Source organism: Lissotriton helveticus, chromosome 8 (assembly GCF_964261635.1).
Source record: "Lissotriton helveticus chromosome 8, aLisHel1.1, whole genome shotgun sequence".
Lineage (NCBI taxonomy): Eukaryota > Metazoa > Chordata > Amphibia > Caudata > Salamandridae > Lissotriton > Lissotriton helveticus.
Window position 1 is genome coordinate 807,569,595 of NC_136069.1, and position 17,760 is coordinate 807,587,354.

At 43.9% G+C, this 17,760-nt stretch overlaps 1 protein-coding gene across 1 annotated transcript in view; it reads right to left on the reverse strand.

The window, feature by feature from the left end:
• The window catches only part of NALCN (sodium leak channel, non-selective), a 3,094,418-nt gene that overhangs the window by 305,309 nt on the left and 2,771,349 nt on the right, over positions 1 to 17,760 (reverse strand). Inside the window, exons 23-24 of the mRNA XM_078657626.1 lie at positions 4,309 to 4,400; positions 4,044 to 4,166 (exon numbers count right to left, since the gene is read on the reverse strand). Of these exons, the coding sequence (XP_078513752.1) occupies positions 4,044 to 4,166; positions 4,309 to 4,400 (215 nt within the window). The remainder of the gene's footprint in view (positions 1 to 4,043; positions 4,167 to 4,308; positions 4,401 to 17,760) is intronic.

Here is a 17,760-nt window from a genome sequence, read left to right on the forward strand (position 1 = left end):
TCAACGCATCGCCGGCTTAGCGTGGGGAAAATCATCGCTACAGCTCCTTTGCGACATTTTGTTGCTTTTGCTACGAAATCCAGGCACTTTGTAAGTAAAAGGGTCGCAGAGACCACCTCTTTGAACTGAACCCCCCGGGCCTAGCTGAACACTTTGAACTCTTTTTTCAGCTTTTCAAGAGTACCCCCATTTTTCAGTATTGTGGCTTTTTACCGTTATTGGTCTTGTGTTAAGTCTATATATAAAGATACTTATTTTTTATAACTACTTGTGTGGTGTCCCTTTGTAGTGTCCTTTACTGTGTTACTGTGTATGATCATAAATGCTTTACACACTGCCTCTGAGATAAGCCTAGCTGCTCGATCTACGTTACCACAGGGTTGAGCTGGGGTTATCAAAGGGTGTAGCCTCCTTACTCTGACTTAGGAAGAAGGGTCCCTACTTGGACTGTGGCCAGCCACTGCCAACTAGAGACCCCCATTTCTAACAGGGGCCATTGGACCCTATTTATGAGAAACTAACGTATTGCGTTGCCGCAAGTCTTTTTGTGTGCTCCACGCTGCGTTAGTTTCAAAGCACAGGGGTGCAACATATTTACAACAATATATTGCATCTCTGTGCTTTTCCCTGCGCTGGTGCACAAACTGCTGCCATGCACCGGTGTAGGCAGCCTTGCACCATGGTGCAAGGATGCCTGCGTCGTAGGGAGATTGTTTTTGTGCTGGAAGGTGTCAATCAATTGAGGTGATTTCCTCTTCCAATGCGTGCTGTAAAATGCAGTGCTCACTGAAAGAGGAAAAAAAGGAGGAGAAATAAAAAAATTCTTCCCTGGGGGTGGCGTAGCATTCTGACGCATCTCCAGGTTTATAATTGCTCGTAAATCTGGAAATGCATCAGTGGACATAGGTGTTGCGTGGGAACACCTATGTCACGCCCCTAACACGCAAAGTGTGCCTGGAAAGGGGTGATATTTACAAGCACACGTAAAGCCACACAGGTTGGCATTACATGTGCTCATAAATATCACGCAGCTGGTTACACCGCAGGTGCGTCACACAATGTGACGCACCATCGGCGCAAGGGGCTTGTAAATAAGCGCCATAGTATATTGTGTCTCCATTTTCCTCTTTTCACTTTTAAATTTAAGGTTTACCATTTTCTATTTTCTGTGTCACTCTTTGGCTGAAAGAGGGACTTAAGTGACTTGATACACGTCTTTCGTTAAAATTCTCCAATAATGTTTACCTGATACATTTTAGAATTCTTTTAGTTGTCTAATTAATCAAGGCTTAGGATTATAGTAGGGCAGTAGCAATGGTAACATTTGACTTTATGTTTAGATTTATGGCCACATTGATGGTTATGTTCGCTTTAAAAGTATTTCAACACTTTGTCACTTTCAATGGTACATATTTGGTTAATGGTGATAACATCCAAAAGATATTTTAATAAATATCACACCAGATTTGTGCAACTGACATTACAAGATCCACAAGGTCTTTCTTTTCAATGCTTTTTTTTTGTATACATTTTTTATGCCATTTAAGACAAATTGGTACAAACCAAATTTTAATGCAGTAATAACAGCCCAGATCCCACCCTTTCCTTGCTTATGAAACCATACATAAAACTTAGGTGTTGATTTGTGCTCAGTAAAAAGTCTGCAAAAATTTGTGTTAGAATTATGTGGAAGTGGAATACACTTGCTAAAACAATTTAACCAGTTTTATTTCCAGTCTTTCTGCCTATGAAATAGACATGACGCCACAAATATTTTTTTTAAATGTCATTCTTAAGTGTCTTTTTTTCGCAATTTTGTGCTATTTTGCAGTTTGAAGTCAGGTCATAGTGTTTATTGATAAATACTGCGGGAATAGTTCCTTCCAAAGTGTCAACAAGTATTTTTGTATAATGTACCGAAGTGGGTTGGATATTAATTCTATTATTTGTATTGTCTCAGTAACCCCCCCAAATACTTAATTGAATTGTCTTATTCGAAAATGTTGATGTAGAAAAACAGATAGTTATCAGATATTATATTTACTCCATTTTTATATTAAGAATGTGGATTGGGAGGACTATTAGTTATTCTTCCTTTTCCATTTCCCCATCCTTTTTACACCCCAGGCACCCTTCTTTATTTATGTCATTGTGCTTCATTCACAAGAACCCCCTCCTTTCCCCTTTGTTATTTATTTTCTCCCTGTTGTTAGACTACCATATCCCACCCTTTGCCCAGCCATCAAGCACAGTTTAATAGAGAAGCAAAAATATTGCTTTTAATCACAAACAATGTCGCTTTTTGAAAAACTATATTTGCCACTTATACTAATCAAAGTTTTTTCCCTCAACATTTTAGAAAGAAAAAGGCCCCAGTCTTCATTTTTATAGAAGGTCAAATTACATTGATCTTCCAAATGAAATTATGACAGCTCTGCTCATATGCTTAACCCAGATCCCTTGACTGGGGGTGAATGTATGATTCATTCAGCATTCCCTCCATCCTTTGTTGCAGCAGCACTTTTCTCCCTAAGTGGGATGGGTCTGCCCAGACATGGGTCCCCTGCCCACTGTGCTACTAGATTCAAGCTAGCCTGGCTGATGAGGGTTGTTACACCGATACCAGTCCTAGGATGCTTGTGTATCGTCCAGGGAAGACCCAGCCTGGCAGTTTGGGCTGTACTGTTCCCATGAGGAGCAGGGCCAAGACTGATTTGCATATGGCCATGTATGAACTGAGGTGGCGTGGTGAGCAAAAGAACAATGGATTTAACCCAGATCTCTTGACTGGGAGTGATGTTTGATTCCTTCAGCATTCCGTTCATCATTTGTTGTCTCAGTAATAGTCATGTGCTTGGCTTGACCTTTTAGAGCTAATGATCAGGGCCAATAAGGGACACAGAGACAATTGGAAATTTCCTACTACCTGAACTTGCTGCCGCAGAGTAATCATGCTTGTGATTAGGTGTCAGACCCTGAAGTAAAAATTAAGCATTTGATCCTTTTTTCAAATTGGGTGGGAGCAACGTAACCCCCACCACCTACCAAACATCTCATCAGAGGTTTCAGACTTGCTGACTATGCTTGCTTGGTGCAATATGGACTAATATTACTTGTTTTCTGTGCTGATTTTGGTTTACAGTCTGGTACTGTGAAGAATTCTGTTAATGTCATGGGAAGGGAATATCAGTTTGTGATACATCCTATCTCGTCTATTTGAAAGGTAATGCTGAATATGCAATTATAAAGATGTTTTCCTGTTGATACCTATTGTAATTCACCATAGACTCTAACGAGATTCTTAAGAATATACAAAAAATCTTTGCGTGAACCGTAGGAAAGTTCTGTGCTATGAACCATAAAGATTTTTTTTAGAGGATTCTTCTGGAAAGTAGCAAGAACTACCAGGACCACAAAAAGAAGGTAGGATGTGAGAGCAACCACAAGGTAAGACATAGGTGATATGTTATTTAGAAAAGTTTCCTTTAGTAAGTCAGAATACACATCTTATTTTTGCATAGGAAAATATACAGGGATGGCCAAGTCATTAGATATATGATTCTTTTTACATTTTGATTAGGAAAAAGTCATAATAATCTGTGCATGTACCAACGTCTGAATGCCTGTGTGCAGTCAGCGGTGATTTAGAATCAGTAGCAGTGGTTGGAAAACCCCTTGACTAAGTACTCCTATATGTTATGTTAGTTCTGATAAGAAGAAAGGTCGAGTTGTGTTCTCCATAGGAATACCAAAGCCTGTTCAGTGCCTATCTGGTTCAGGCTTAACTTGCACAATATTCATCTGTTAAATACCGAATTCTGCATAAAAAAAATAAGAGTACACAATAGTGTTCTATCATAACTGGTAACCTTTACAGATTATTTTTTCTTTGTCTACCTGCCCAATATATGAACACTGGGGACCTAAAATTCCCAAAATGTTTGGCCATTTGCAATCAATTCCTCGCTTGACAAGGGTTTCAGCACATAAAGCATAGAGAGCAGAATGTCACAGAGGTAATTACTGAACACTGATGTACTCACGCATTAAAGCGAGCTCGGACAACCACCCGGCAAAAGTTTCTGAATCTATGTTCACGGCCAACTATGAAAAGAGGCTTGTCAAAGTATGGATGATTCTCTCGCAGTTCCTCCTCTTGCACTTTCCTTAAAGATAAATGATTGGTTGAGTTAATGTGGTATTGACAAATGCAACCTTGGAAGATAGAGAGATAGAGGGATATACCCAACCACAAGCTAGAAAGGCAGAGAAAATGTCGTAGTGCGTATAATGTCTTGGTTCTCCTACCTTTTCATTTCTGCTTGCTCTTTTTTTTCCTGGATCATTTTTATTTCACTATCTTCTCTCTGTGCATTTCGATATCTCACAGTACTGGTATGCTGAAAATCAAACAATACACTCCTAAATGTGAAAGGTGTTGGCATTCATTTCCAGTATATTGTCATATTTTATTTACAATCACACCTATAATGCAAACATTTTAAGCAAATTAGAGTCCATCCAGGAGTTCTTTCGATAATTCAATTTTCACCACGAAAGGGCTTATCCTGGGATTCTGCGCCTTTGAAACATTGCAGTATGATGTCCTTCCTGAGAAATGTGACCCCTTTTAATAAGACATTCAGATTACCCCCCACTGCCTACAAAAAGAAATAAAAAAGACCCCTATAAAAAGACCCCCCCCAGGATGGTATGTGGTAAGGAAGATTCAATTGATATAATAAATTACTGGGATTCTGATTTAATCCCGAGCTGTCATTTATTAAGAATAATAGTTTCTTATACATAGTTCCCAAGAAAAATATAAAGAAATTGAAACTTCTACTGAAAACCCCTAGTGCTGGCTTCTACTCATTTACCACAAATGACAAAGACCAACAGACAAGTATATCTATGATTTGCTTATTATTTATCTTCCTTGGTATTCACCGAACTCACACATGAACTCTCCTTATGAATGTGGAACGTTAGTGGAGCAGAATACCTGCAGACATTCAGTCAGAGTAAAGATACGGATGCACATGAATTTTCTCCACTTTTCTCTTCATGAGGTACATATTTTTCCATATGAAGCAATCTCTTTCATCGCACCCTCTAAAAATATGATTGTGATATTTTTGAAATTGCTCTACTTACACCTTCTTAAAGTGGGTGCAGATTTAGATATGAAACTGATGTATGAAAAGACATATGCAATGCCAACTGCTGTGGCATTCCAATGAGTACATCTATTTTTTGTATCAAATCATTCTTTTGAATTAGATAAAGTACTCATGAGGCAGATTTTCCAAAGCTATTAACCCAATCTGAGAGCCGTTGTCAGGGGAAGCATTATCATACATCTTGGCAAGGCAGCCACCTGAAGGCACCATTACCGGTAAGCACCATAATACTCAGAAATCGTACATGTGAACGGTTACATTAATGTCGTTTTCATACCACTGAAGCGGCAACAATGGGCTTTTGTTAGAAGCATCGTATGCTGCTCTATACATTTGGCCCATGAGTGATAGCTCACTGGAATCCACTAATGGTACGCAAGCCGAGTGCGGGGATATTCAGCTCCACAGGCAGAATAAATCCCTCCTTAAAAGGGCCATCCTTACAAGACCAAAGTATTCTGGTGCTTCCTGCTAATAGTGCCATCAGGAGGCTGCTTTACCAAGCTTTATGATAACACTGCCCAATAATAACACAGGTGTGTTGCGCATGATCAAGATACTATCAAAATTAGACTTCTCTATATGCCGTTCTTCGGAGTTGAAATATTTTTATGTTTTGACTACAGATAACTTTAGTTGTCTCCTGCCCATACTCATAGATTCCAATGCGTTGCAAATACATAGAAAGGACTTTGGTCCCCTTGCTCAAGACTGTATAATTTGGTTGCATACCTCACTTCCCTGCTCCTGGTTCATTGAGTTTCCTCCCTATCCTTGTGTTTGTCCAGCCCAGGGGCATTTAGTTTTGACAGCGTTTTGATTGGTTGGTGTGTCTTTCCACTGCTGATGTCGGAACTTCCCTAAGCGAGGTCCCCCTTGCTCTCCTTCCCTACTCTCTGTATCTTATTGTCCCTCTCCCTTTTTCCACCCCTTCCCTGTGTCTTCTTAACCCAGAGCCCCCTCTACTTTCCACACAGCCCTCTTGCTAATTATTGTCAGCCTGCTGCGCTATCGTTGGGTGGTCATCTTAAAATGTTTTATTGACAATATTTAGTTGGTGACCCACATGTGTGCATGCATACTCATGTACTCATGTACAGCTGGTGTCTCTCAGCTTTTTCTGTTTTTACAAATACTATTAAAAGATGACCACAATGGATGACAGCGCAGCTATGGTGGCCATCTCCAAACGGGATCTGTAAAAATAAAATGGAATGCTTTGAAAAATAGCCTTCATGGATGTGTGTAGGCGATTTGATTTTTTTTAAAAACTTTTAATGATGGGTCACCATAGATGCGTTCACATTGGTGGCCACAGACTTTAAATGCATTTTATTCTGTTTCTTAAATTTTCATTCAAAGATGGCAACTGTGGATACATGTGCATCTGTGATGGCCATCTTTGTCCTTCTTCTATCCCCTCTCTTCAATGATACACATTGCACTCTGACTTTTCTACAAGTGCTCCTTGGTGTATTGCGTAAAGTGAGTCAGCTGAAGCCAAGTAGTGTTAATGAAGTTATCGCCACTGAACCACACCACCTGCTTCTGTAGGTGCTGGTATATCCAGGCGGGTTGCTTGTGGAGCCTTCTTCTATAGAGGACAATCCTGGCTACTGAGGTTCCAGGTGAGCTATCAGAGTGGGGGCTGGTTCACTGCCGTGGGGGCCAGTTTTGTTGCTGGGGACCTGCTGGCCATGCTCCTAATCGCAATGCTTCTAAATAAACAATGCAAACATAAATTATTTTAAATTAGCATTTAAAAAGTGCTTGGGTGGAAAATAAGGTGTTAAACACCAGAAAAAGTCAATGACATCTGCATCATTGGAACCTAGATATTATTGGCCAATTTGAAGAGGAATGGTCAATCCAGATTGGGTGGCCACAACATGAACAATATGCTGCAGCAGCCATTACAGTACTCATGGACGTGACCCCATAGCCCTGAAAATGAATTTAAAAACATATAAATGACCAAGGTGACCTTCAGGGATACGTGCGGTAATTGGCTGGCCACACCATGTTCTGGCATCCATTACAGAACTCGGGAACATGGTCACCATTGAAATGCACTGTAGTGAAAGCCTGTTGAGGTCACAACAAGGAACACATATAAAGAGTGGTTTTAGTTTAAATCATTTGTTGGTGGTACTATACTAATTTTAGGAACTGTGGAGTGTCCGAGGTGTTCTAAGATGATTTTTCCCTGTGAGAAATGATTCTGCTGGGATTTGATAAGCCATGTTTGAGAGAAAGCAGTTTTCCCTCATGATCTTTGCAACGAGTTTAAAAAAAAGGCTCATGAAGCTAAAATGAGAGCACATCTCATATAAATTCACATTATCATCGTTAACCATGTGAGAACAACGTCTGATATTCTGAGTCAAACCTTTACTCTTGACAGCAGCCTGTCAGTTGATTCTCCAGTGTTCAATTGTAGCTTCACCTCAGTGTTCTAATGCACACATGCCAAAATTTTAGAAAAAGAAAGTGGGAGATTTAAAAAAAAGAATCAGGAGAATATATTTCTTTCATTTACTTGACTTGAAGCAGAGGTAATTAATGAACAAACTGAGGGGGGCTCTTTCAATCACAGAAATTATGGTTAGTGCTCTAGAAAGGTACAATGAGGACATATTACCTATAAATTCTCAAATATATAGTCAGAAAAAAAAAGTTTGGAATGCTAAGTGAAACATGCACTTTCAACACAAAAAGCAAGCTGTCAGTTAAATCCCTATTGTTTGGCTGCAGATTCACCACAGTGTTCTAAGGAACGACTAGAAGGCTAATATTCTGTATTTATGACAAAAGTGTGGCACACCTGAACACCATCTTTATGGAATCAAAGCTGTAAACCTGAAAACATTTCCTTTATAAAAGAAAAAATTGAGTGGGTTTATTTTGTCACATAAATTGCGGTCTACGTTCTAGAAAGCTAAAATGAGTAAGCATTTTCTATAAATTCTCAAAACTCTTCCTCATTAGCGTTAGAAAATAAGGCCGTTTTTCCTGAGGGAAACATGTGCTTCCAACACCAGTCCTATTAGTATATTACAAAGTGTTTTGCTGAAGCTGCAGATTAACAATCTCGGTGAAGCTGGAATTAAGCCCGTGTGATTTAATGGACTGCTGCTCCTGCAAACCTTGAGGCATATTTACAAGGAAATGACGTAGCCCGGAGCTGTGACACATTTTGCAGCGTCACGCTCTGCCATTTCCAAAGTGCAGGGATCTGCCCTATTCACAATACGGTGCACCCCTGTGTTTTCTCTAGCGCTGGTCCTAAAAATATCTGCCTAGTGCCAACACAGACACCGTTGTGCCCATAGTGCAAGGGTGCCTGCATTGCAGGGAATGATTGTTTATGTGCATGAAGGTGACTCTTCTTGCACATAAACAATCAATAATGGCGATTTATTACTTCAATGTGTGCTGCGTCTGCAAAAAACTATTGTCAACTCACATCTTCAAGACGCAGTTGAATATGCATTACTGATTCAATTTCTGAGGTCGGACCAGTTACCCCCTTAAGAACTAGACAGGCAATAGTAGCTAAGACATATCATAATGGTGGCACAAATCATGTGGTTGGACTTCGGGTGGTTAGCAGGGCGTAGATGGAGGCATGGACCTACCCTCTGGCAGGTTTCATATGCATGAAACTGGATGAGTCATTGGATGAAGTCTAAACCGAAATTCATAGGCAAATGGGAATAACTGATGTTGGATAGGCTGCTAGCTACACATTGAACAAAATACTTATAGACTGTACTAGATATGGGGTGGTTGAGAGTTAAGGTATACCTCTGCGGGTTACTGATGTTGGAGACAAGTGCCAATACTGTATGATTATAACTCTTTTTAAATATGCAGTTGAATGTATTCACCCTGAAATTTGGAAGCGAGGAGAAAAACCTCAGTGCCTTAATCCTAGAAGATCATCTGGGTGGCAGTTTTTCTGGCAGAAATGGGTAAATGTGGAATAATTGTTTGCAGCATTAAAAGCTTTGCAGGAATTAGACTGGGAGGAACTAACCCAGGCAGATGAGTGAGGAGATAGCTCCCTTTTTTGGAGGGTAGTAAACAGGGTATGTTTTACAAGTGGGACAGGCCCGGCAATTTGCTTCCACATTTCTGAGCAACAGTGGGTGGAACCCTTTGTAGGGGTTTAAAACTTTGGAAAGGGGGGAGGGTGAGGTCAGGGTAGCCACAGATGTGGGGCAGTTCCCGTGGCCTTCACCCTTAATGAAATACCCAAGGACATACTGATGAATCCCCTCAGACTTGTTCTGGGAGGATGTCGAGCTATGTGGCCCCCTCTTAACTCAGGTCTTGAATGCAGGAGCACAGAGAGGGATGCCGCCCTTGTGGTTGACAGGAGTGATTGTGCCTATGTTCAAGAAGGGTGACAAAGATAATCCTCAGTGTTACTGCTCCATTTCATTGATTGATGCGGTAGTAATTGTAATTCTAAAAACATTTATATAGAGCATGGCTACCCGGAGGCATCCCAGCGCTTACCGTAGCAGCGGGGCAGTGTTACTCAGTTCGGAAAGAGGAATGTTTTCAGGGATCTAAGAAAGGAAAGGTGGTTGGATTCTGTACGAAGGTGGGGAGGAAGGGAGTTCTAGGGTCTGGCAGCGTTAAATGAAAAAGATCGACCGCCGCTTCTGGCCTTCCTAATCCTAGGGCTAGTGGCCAGGTTCTTAGTTTTGGAGCAAAGGAATCTATTGGGCTCGTAAGGCTGGGTGATACCTGAAGAATGGAGGGCCCAGTTTTAAGCAACGACTGATGAACGATACACAAGGCTTTGAACTTAACTCTCTCCTGAACTGGCAGCCAGTGGAGTGATTTAAGGGCAGGTTTAGCAGAGTGATAATTGGGAATGCCCAGTAGAAGTCTTGCTGCCTAGTTATGAGTCGTCTGTAATTTGGAGAGCGTAGCAACAGGAGCACCCAAGTAAAGGGCATTAGCATAATCCAGCCTGGATAGCACCAGAGCCTGGACCATTATTTTTCTAGCCTGAAAAGGGAGGAGAGGAAGAACCTTCCGGATCATTTTAAGGATCCCGTAACATGAGGCGGATGTCTTCCGAGCCTGAGTTTTAAATGTGAGTTCATGGTCAATCCATACTCCCAGACTCTTTAACTGAGTATCAGGAGTGGGGAATGGACCCATGGACATAGGCCATATTTTAATCAAATCATGGGGAGAGTGGTTACCCAGGATCATAATTTCACTCTTAACCCCGTTCAATTTTAGGAAAGAGTCGCTCATTATCCATCTTGCAATTTCTTCCAAGCAAAGGCTTTATTGAGCCCAATCACCAATTGCGTATCATCCGCATAGGTGACTATATGAACTCCAAAGGGTAAGACTGCCTCCGCAAGAGTACAGGTATAGACATTAAACAAGGTGGGACTTAAACAAGATCCCTGCGGCACTCCACAATGGAGGAGTGTCCGTTTGGAAGTGACTTCATTATCAAAAACTTGGAAGGATCTGTTATTCAGAAAAGAATTTAGCCAAGCCAGGGCAGTTCCAGTGATACCTGATTTGCTTAGCCTTTGGATCAGAATCTGATGGTTTACGGTATCAAAGGCCGCGATAAGGTCAAGAAGGAGGACCACCGCGATGCCACCAGCATTTACTATCCTTCTTGACTCCTCCACTACTGAAAAAAGGCCGTCTCCGTTCCCTGTAGTGGGCAGAAACCGGTCTGAGTCCGATGGAGAAGATTATGGGTCTCCAGGTGAGTTGATAATATTAGATTGAAAGAACATCTGAGGATTTTTGGACCCAATTATTAAAATTATCATTAGCTGTGACCACATTTGAGGAGGGCGCTGGTTTAGTTTCTGAGGTCCATTGTTCGATTGAAAGTTCAAACCAAGGACGACTTATAGAGTAGGTAGGAAGTTTACATGAGGCTGGATGTGGTGTGACCAAATAAGAGGAATAAGAAAATGGTCCAACCACGGAACAGGGTTGGGTTTCCCTCCAGCTAGATCCTCTAAATTCGAAAAAATAGGATCTAGTAAGTGACCCTTTATGTGGGTGGGTTCACTAATTTTATGAGTAGGAGGAAAGGCTGCTAAGTCCTTGGTAAGTTCGTTAGCAGAAGTCTGAAGAGGGTCATCAAAATGGAGATTAAAATCCCCCAGTATAGTAAAATTAGCCAGTGAACTAGCCAGGTTTGCAGCTAGGTCTGGTAATGCATTACAGAATTCCACTGAGGGATCAGGGTTTCGGTATATCAGGATACCTGAGAAAGTGAGGACTGGAGAGAACTCAATAGAGAAGGCAGTGTTCTCACAATCTGGGACTGGGCTGCCAGTCAGACGGCAAGTTAGGCCATGCTTGTAAATAATGGCTATCCCAACCCCCTTCCCTGAAGGTCGGTCCAGCCGCGAGATGGAGTAAAAGCTAACCAAGGCCTTGATGATATCGGGAGATGGAGCTGGGGGTAAGCCATGTTTCAGTAAGAAACAGTGCCTCAGGCAGTTCGGGCATTGAGGGGCGCGGATGGGCTTGCCTTTGGCGCGCCAGCGGCGTGCCCGCTGTGCGCGTCCACTGCGCGCCTGAACCTCCATCTGCATTTACTGGCCTCCGGCAGGAAGCGGGGTAGTTGGGGGAGGAGTCGCGTCCCTCTGTAAAAGCGGCACACAAAAGCCGTGACGGACCGGGGAGGCGATGTCAGGTAAGAGCAGTATTTTAAGTTGTGCAAATAGGCAAATTAAAAACTCAGCATACTTTTAAAAAACAATTCCAAACTTCCTAAATACAGCACGCGCTACTCACTGCCACACGGCCGAACCCCCAGCTCTATTAACTTGCCTCCTGCAGGAAGTGGGGTAGTTGGGGGAGGAGTTGCGTCCCACCGTACAAGCGGCACACAAAAGCCGTGACGGACCGGAGAGGCGATGTCAGGTAAGAGCAATATTTTAAGTTGTGCAAATAGGCAAATTAAAAACTTTGCATACTTTTAAAAAACAATTCCAAACTTCCAGAATACAGCACGCGCTACTCACTGTCGTATGGCCGAACCCCCAGCTCTATTTACTGGCCTCCGGCAGGAAGTGGGGTAGTTGGGGGAGGAGTCGCGTACCTCCGTACAAGCGACACACAAAAGCCGTGACAGACAGGGGAGGAGATGTCAGGTAAGAGCAGTATTTTAAGTTGTGCAAATAGGCAAATTAAAAACTCAGCATACTTTTAAAAAACAATTCCAAACTTCCCAAATACAGCACGCGCTACTCAGGTCTTGGAAGGGTTATTCTTAACAGTCTAATGGCCTGGTCGGATGCTAATGGCATCCTGTTGGACGTCCAATATGGCTTCAGGCCAGGGAGGTCTACATCTGATCAATGTGTGAATCTTTATTTAATTATTAATAAGTAACAGTAGCCTGGCCTGAATCCCTCCAATTGGCATTCATGGACCTTACATCTGCATTCGATAGGGTCAACAGCATACAATTATGGGCCCTGCTTCTCGAGCTAGTTGTGGACTCAAATATAGTGTCTCTTTTGGAGGATTAACACTCTGACACCTCAGCCTCAGTGCGCTTCACGCACGGTGCCACCTGCAGCTGGTCTTTTCCAACCAGCAGAGGTGTTCGGCAGGGGTGTATCCTTACACCATTCTTGATCATGCTATATGTCAATGGCCTTAAGCAATCCCTTCTTTCGGTTTAGGCAGATGGCCCGAGGGTAGGTGCGAGGTCATTTCTGGTATTGTTATATGCAGATGATGTGGTTCTCATGGCCCATATGGCTAGGGGACGGCAGCTCATCTTGGAAATAAGTCCGGCTTTATGGATAGCTTGGACCTGGCTGTGAATTTTACAAAACCTTATGTTATGAAAGTGGGTCCATGGTCTACCAGTTCTTTGACTTTCATGGTTGGCCACAATACACTAGGTAAAGTTTCTGTCCTTTCCTATTGAGGTGTGCTATTTGATGTTAAGAACAAATGGAAACCTTTGACTAAGGTTAAAAAATCCCCTGGTTAGCCTATGTTAAAGAAGCTTTTGCCTCACTAAGGAGAGCGGATATATACTTGATTCCCCATTCACTGTCACCTCGAGAGCACCAAGGTGTAAAAGTGTTGTTTTTGGAGCAGTCATCACTAGTCAGAGAAGTTGAATTGATGAAACCCTTGGTGAGGGGACACATGCTTTTTAAAAAAAATATTTTATTTTTTAATCCGACCAGTAGTTACATTACATGCGAATCACCACAATTCTGTACATAAAAAAAACTTGCAAAGCACATTGAAGTACAATTGACATTAAATACTATACACTTGTCTCTGTACGTTTCCATTATTATGGCAGACGCCAATCTGTTACACTGTAAAAGAAAACATCTGTTCCTCAACCTGGTGTACATTCATGGGACCCATCCTACATACCCACTGCTTTTTCCTTTATTGACCGCCACATGTATATGTACACAGAGGGTTTATGCAGTGCTGTCTGTGGTATCAGGTTCTGCAGTCGTTTGCAGGTATTGAACAAGTGGTTCCCAGAAATCTCTGGGCCTCGAGGCTTGTGGTATTTCTTCTGCATAGGTCTCTAACATTGTTTTGCAATATGTCATATCCGTGACTCAGTCTTTGAGCCTAGGTGGTCTCTTACTACCCCAACGTATAGCTATTCTTCTCTTAGCTAGTAACAATGTGACTGCTAAAAATTTCCTACATCTAGCATATTTAAGCTTGCTCCAGTATTGGAACTTTCATATATTCCCATGCTTTGTATCATTCCCCGTCATCGGAATGGGAGCCTCGGTAGTATCACAACCATAGAAACAAAAGAGAAAAATAGGCCTAGGCCTCATCTCATTTTGTATCCTATCACCCTCTTTGTGTAAAAGAGACCAAACTTTTGTCAGGACCAATTAGAGCAGCCTCACCCCATAGAACCTTCCTGAGAGAGCTCAGAGCCTCAGATTTTTCTACTGACGTTGTGCTAGGGAGTCTCCACTGAGCTCTGCTCAGTTTTCTCATTCTTACTAGTTATTTCTTCAACTTTCTACTACTTTCAAGACATGTCTGACAAAGAGAAGAAGGCCTTATTCAGGTCCTGTGCGTCTTGTGAAAAAAAGCGACTTTTTGTAGAAGATAAGCATGAAAGCTGTATCTATTGCTTATACCCGGACCACAAGGCCACTGACTGCAAGATTTGTAGAACCTTCTCTACAAAGACTCTTCGGGACAGAGAGGGCCGGCTTTTGACCTGGCTTCAGAAAATGAAGACTCGGAAGGAGGTGCTCTCATCAGATGAGGAGGATTCAACATCTCTGGCTTCCTCTCACAGATCCAAGAAGAGGGGTAGGTCTCCTCCTTCTTCTTCTTCAGCCGAGCCCCCTATCAAGGCCCCTCATAAGATCTCTGACAGGTCTGAGAGGGCTAGTCCCCTTAAATCTCCTCACGGAAGTGAAAAGGAGAGGCAGGGACAGGCTGCTGGATTGGTTACAGCCACTAAGGACAAAAAGGAGGTTTCTACCACTTCTCCTCCGTCCAAAAAGGAAAAGACTGGTGAAAAATCCTCTACAGTCAAACCAGGGACCGTGCCTGAAAGAAAACAGCGTTCGTCGACGACAAAAACATCAGGTACATCGACGACGATTGCTTCTATGAAAATTCCCTGTTTCCTTGGCTCCGTCGACGGGATCGTCGTCGGTAGTGGTTTTGAAGGTACCCGGTTCGTCGACGATGACTTCTTCCTCGTCGACGATGATCTCCGGAAAGGTGCTGTCGACGGCTTCGTCGTCGACGAAGACTACGTCAATGACAACAACGACTTCAACGTCGACACTGATGGTTATGACGACAAGTTCGTCAACGAAACCGTCGACGATAATACCGTCGACGACGACCAAGACTCCCTCAACGAGGTCCACTGTGCCGTCGACGGTTCCATCGACGATGCCGTCGATGACCGCCGCACCGTCAACGACGTGATGAAAAAGGGTTCGGGCAGATCAGGTCGTTATACCCCTTTTCTAGGTTTGCCCGGCGTTAGCCGCTTCTCACCCAACTCATGATTACCAAATAAAGAGGCAGGTGCTGGAGACTGGAAGGCAGGAAACAGGAGTTTATTTCCGACGGAAACAGAACACGTCAAATCAGACAACAGGGTATCTTCTCGAGGTGCTCTCTCGACATCTCTGAGGCCTGGCCTCTTATACACTGGTTTATTACTTTATTACATGCAACACATTCTTGGAAATGCTTTGAAGTACGGAAAAGGCGTCTTTGGAATCCCCGGTTCAGGCCCGTTCCCACACATATCTACAGTAGGAGTCCCCACCCCAATCTCAGCATGATGGCTATCGCGCAGCTGGACATTCCGCTGGGAACAGGAATGCGGGCGATTGATCGGATCTAGGGGTGTGAGGGCATTGATTGATCCCCGCTCCTTTGATGTGAGGCGAGGTCCTACTGTAGGGGCAATAAACCGCATCTGTTGGGCTAAGTGATGGCCTGGGGTTGGGCCGGACAATCGGGCAAGGAGGAAGAGGTTATCAAAGGGCCCGTTTTATGGATGAGATGAAAGAGTGTGGGGGTTTCGGCACGGGATGTGGCTCGGAGGCAGGGTCGCGCTGGAGGTGCGTTATGGCCCAGGCAGGAGAGATCGGGGGCTGTCCGAGCACGGGGGATGCTTAAGAGGCGAGAGGGTGAAGGGGGGGGAAGACGCGCTGGCTATCGACAGTGGGCAGAGAGATCATGGCATTCAAAATGGCTGCTGCTTACGCGCACGTATGGATCTGAAAAGAGACAAGATGGCGCCGATAATGTTTACGCCACGATCTAGATTTTAACAGTCCTCCCTTTTCAACATATCTAGCCAGCTTGTTAATTTACGTCAATCCCCATTATATTTCTTATTTCGAGGTCATACAATGCTTTCATGTGTTCAGTTTTGAAGTCCGAAGTCTTAGGGCACATGCAGTTAACAATGAGCGAACACAGAGGTGGCAAACATTGAATACCTAGGCAACACCCACATAGTATCACGACCGGTATCAATATAAATGTGAATAACCTCCATCCCCAGTCCTTCAAAGTGCCCCAAAACCAGCTTCCAAGCGACCATCCTTCCTGTTCCTGGTGAACCTCTGAGGAAAGTCTGTGGAGGTGTTGGATTGCTTTGTAGACTGAGGGCGAGTTACCTGGCACGTAGGTGCAACAGCTGGATCCAATGATGCGGCATGCTCCTCCTCGGTCAGCTAGAACTACATCTAGAACAAGGCGGTTCTGAAGAGCCACCAGGCGGACTGCCTGAAGCTCGGCCGTATTGTTAGTGAGGATGCCAGCCGTGATGTTCATGGTCGTTTCTACTGCCTGGGTCAGGTGTCGGATGGCGCGGCTGTTTGCCATTGGGCCCCACAGAGGAACAAGTCCCTTCACTGCATCCAGGAACTGTGCTCCAGTGGAGTCGGCTTGTTCAATGTCTCTCGCGCGCTTCTGCCGGTGATGGTTGGCTGGGGCCACGTACGTTGGAGGGAGAATGAAGGCGTCGTAGCAGGTACCCCCCCAACTTTTTGGAAGCCACGTGTAAGCTTTGGTGCCACAAACAAAGTACATATTTGGAGAAGCAACAAGGGAGGAGGGATCGATGGTGTCCAATGTTCTGGTGATGTGGCAGGAACTGTGACCCACCGGCTGTGTTCCCAAGCCTTCGAGGCACACGAGGCCCGTGACATTGATAACAGACAGAGCCACCGTCAGAGTGGCAGCAGTTCGTTTCCGTAAGTAGGAGAAGGTGGGTCTGGCTGGATTATGGAACACCTGCATTTCGACTCGCTCCTTGGCAGGGATGTCCATCTGGAAGGAGGAGCCAGAGGTCAAAGGACACAAGGGAGCAGACGTCCTTCCGGTTTTGTTCAGCCAGAACCCGTGGTAGAAGTGTGACACTGTTTGACCAGAAGTGGCGTTGTCCTTGTAGCTCTCTTGCAAGAGGGTCAACCAGGCAAGGCAAGAACCGTGAACTGAGAAAGGGGAAGGGATGAAAGGGATGGAGTGTCCAGTGGCATGCGGGAGCAACCCGCAGATCCAGCAGTTTGTGGCGTTGGCGGCAAGGTTGTGCTGGTGCAACAGTTGTACGAAGGAATTGTTCCAGAACTCCTTACGCCTTTCTCTGAGCTGCGGCGAAAGGGAGATCAGGTGATGTTCTTCCATAGTGGTTGGCTGTGCAGTGGTCAGCAATATCTGATGGGCGGGTGCGCTCTCTTCCATGATCCAGAAGGAAGTCATGAGGAGGAGGCAAAAGAGGAGGACAATAAAAAGAGCAATTGTCTTCGATTTGTGTATACTGTCAGTCTTTGGGTTTCGATAACGGGTATTTCCTGTTGCTTCCGTCGTCTTCTTATCTGGCTCTTCCATCATCTTCAAGGTGCTCGGTAGTGGGCAGAACCGCTGACTTCGTTTAGCCTCTCTTCGGGTAACCCTTGGTTGTGTTTAGGCTACCGTTCTGAGATTCAACTTAGTCTGTGGTTCTACTTAGCCGAAGCTCCCTCCTTTCGACGCAGGAAATACCCTTCCCTGGATGGCACAGTGGGGTCAG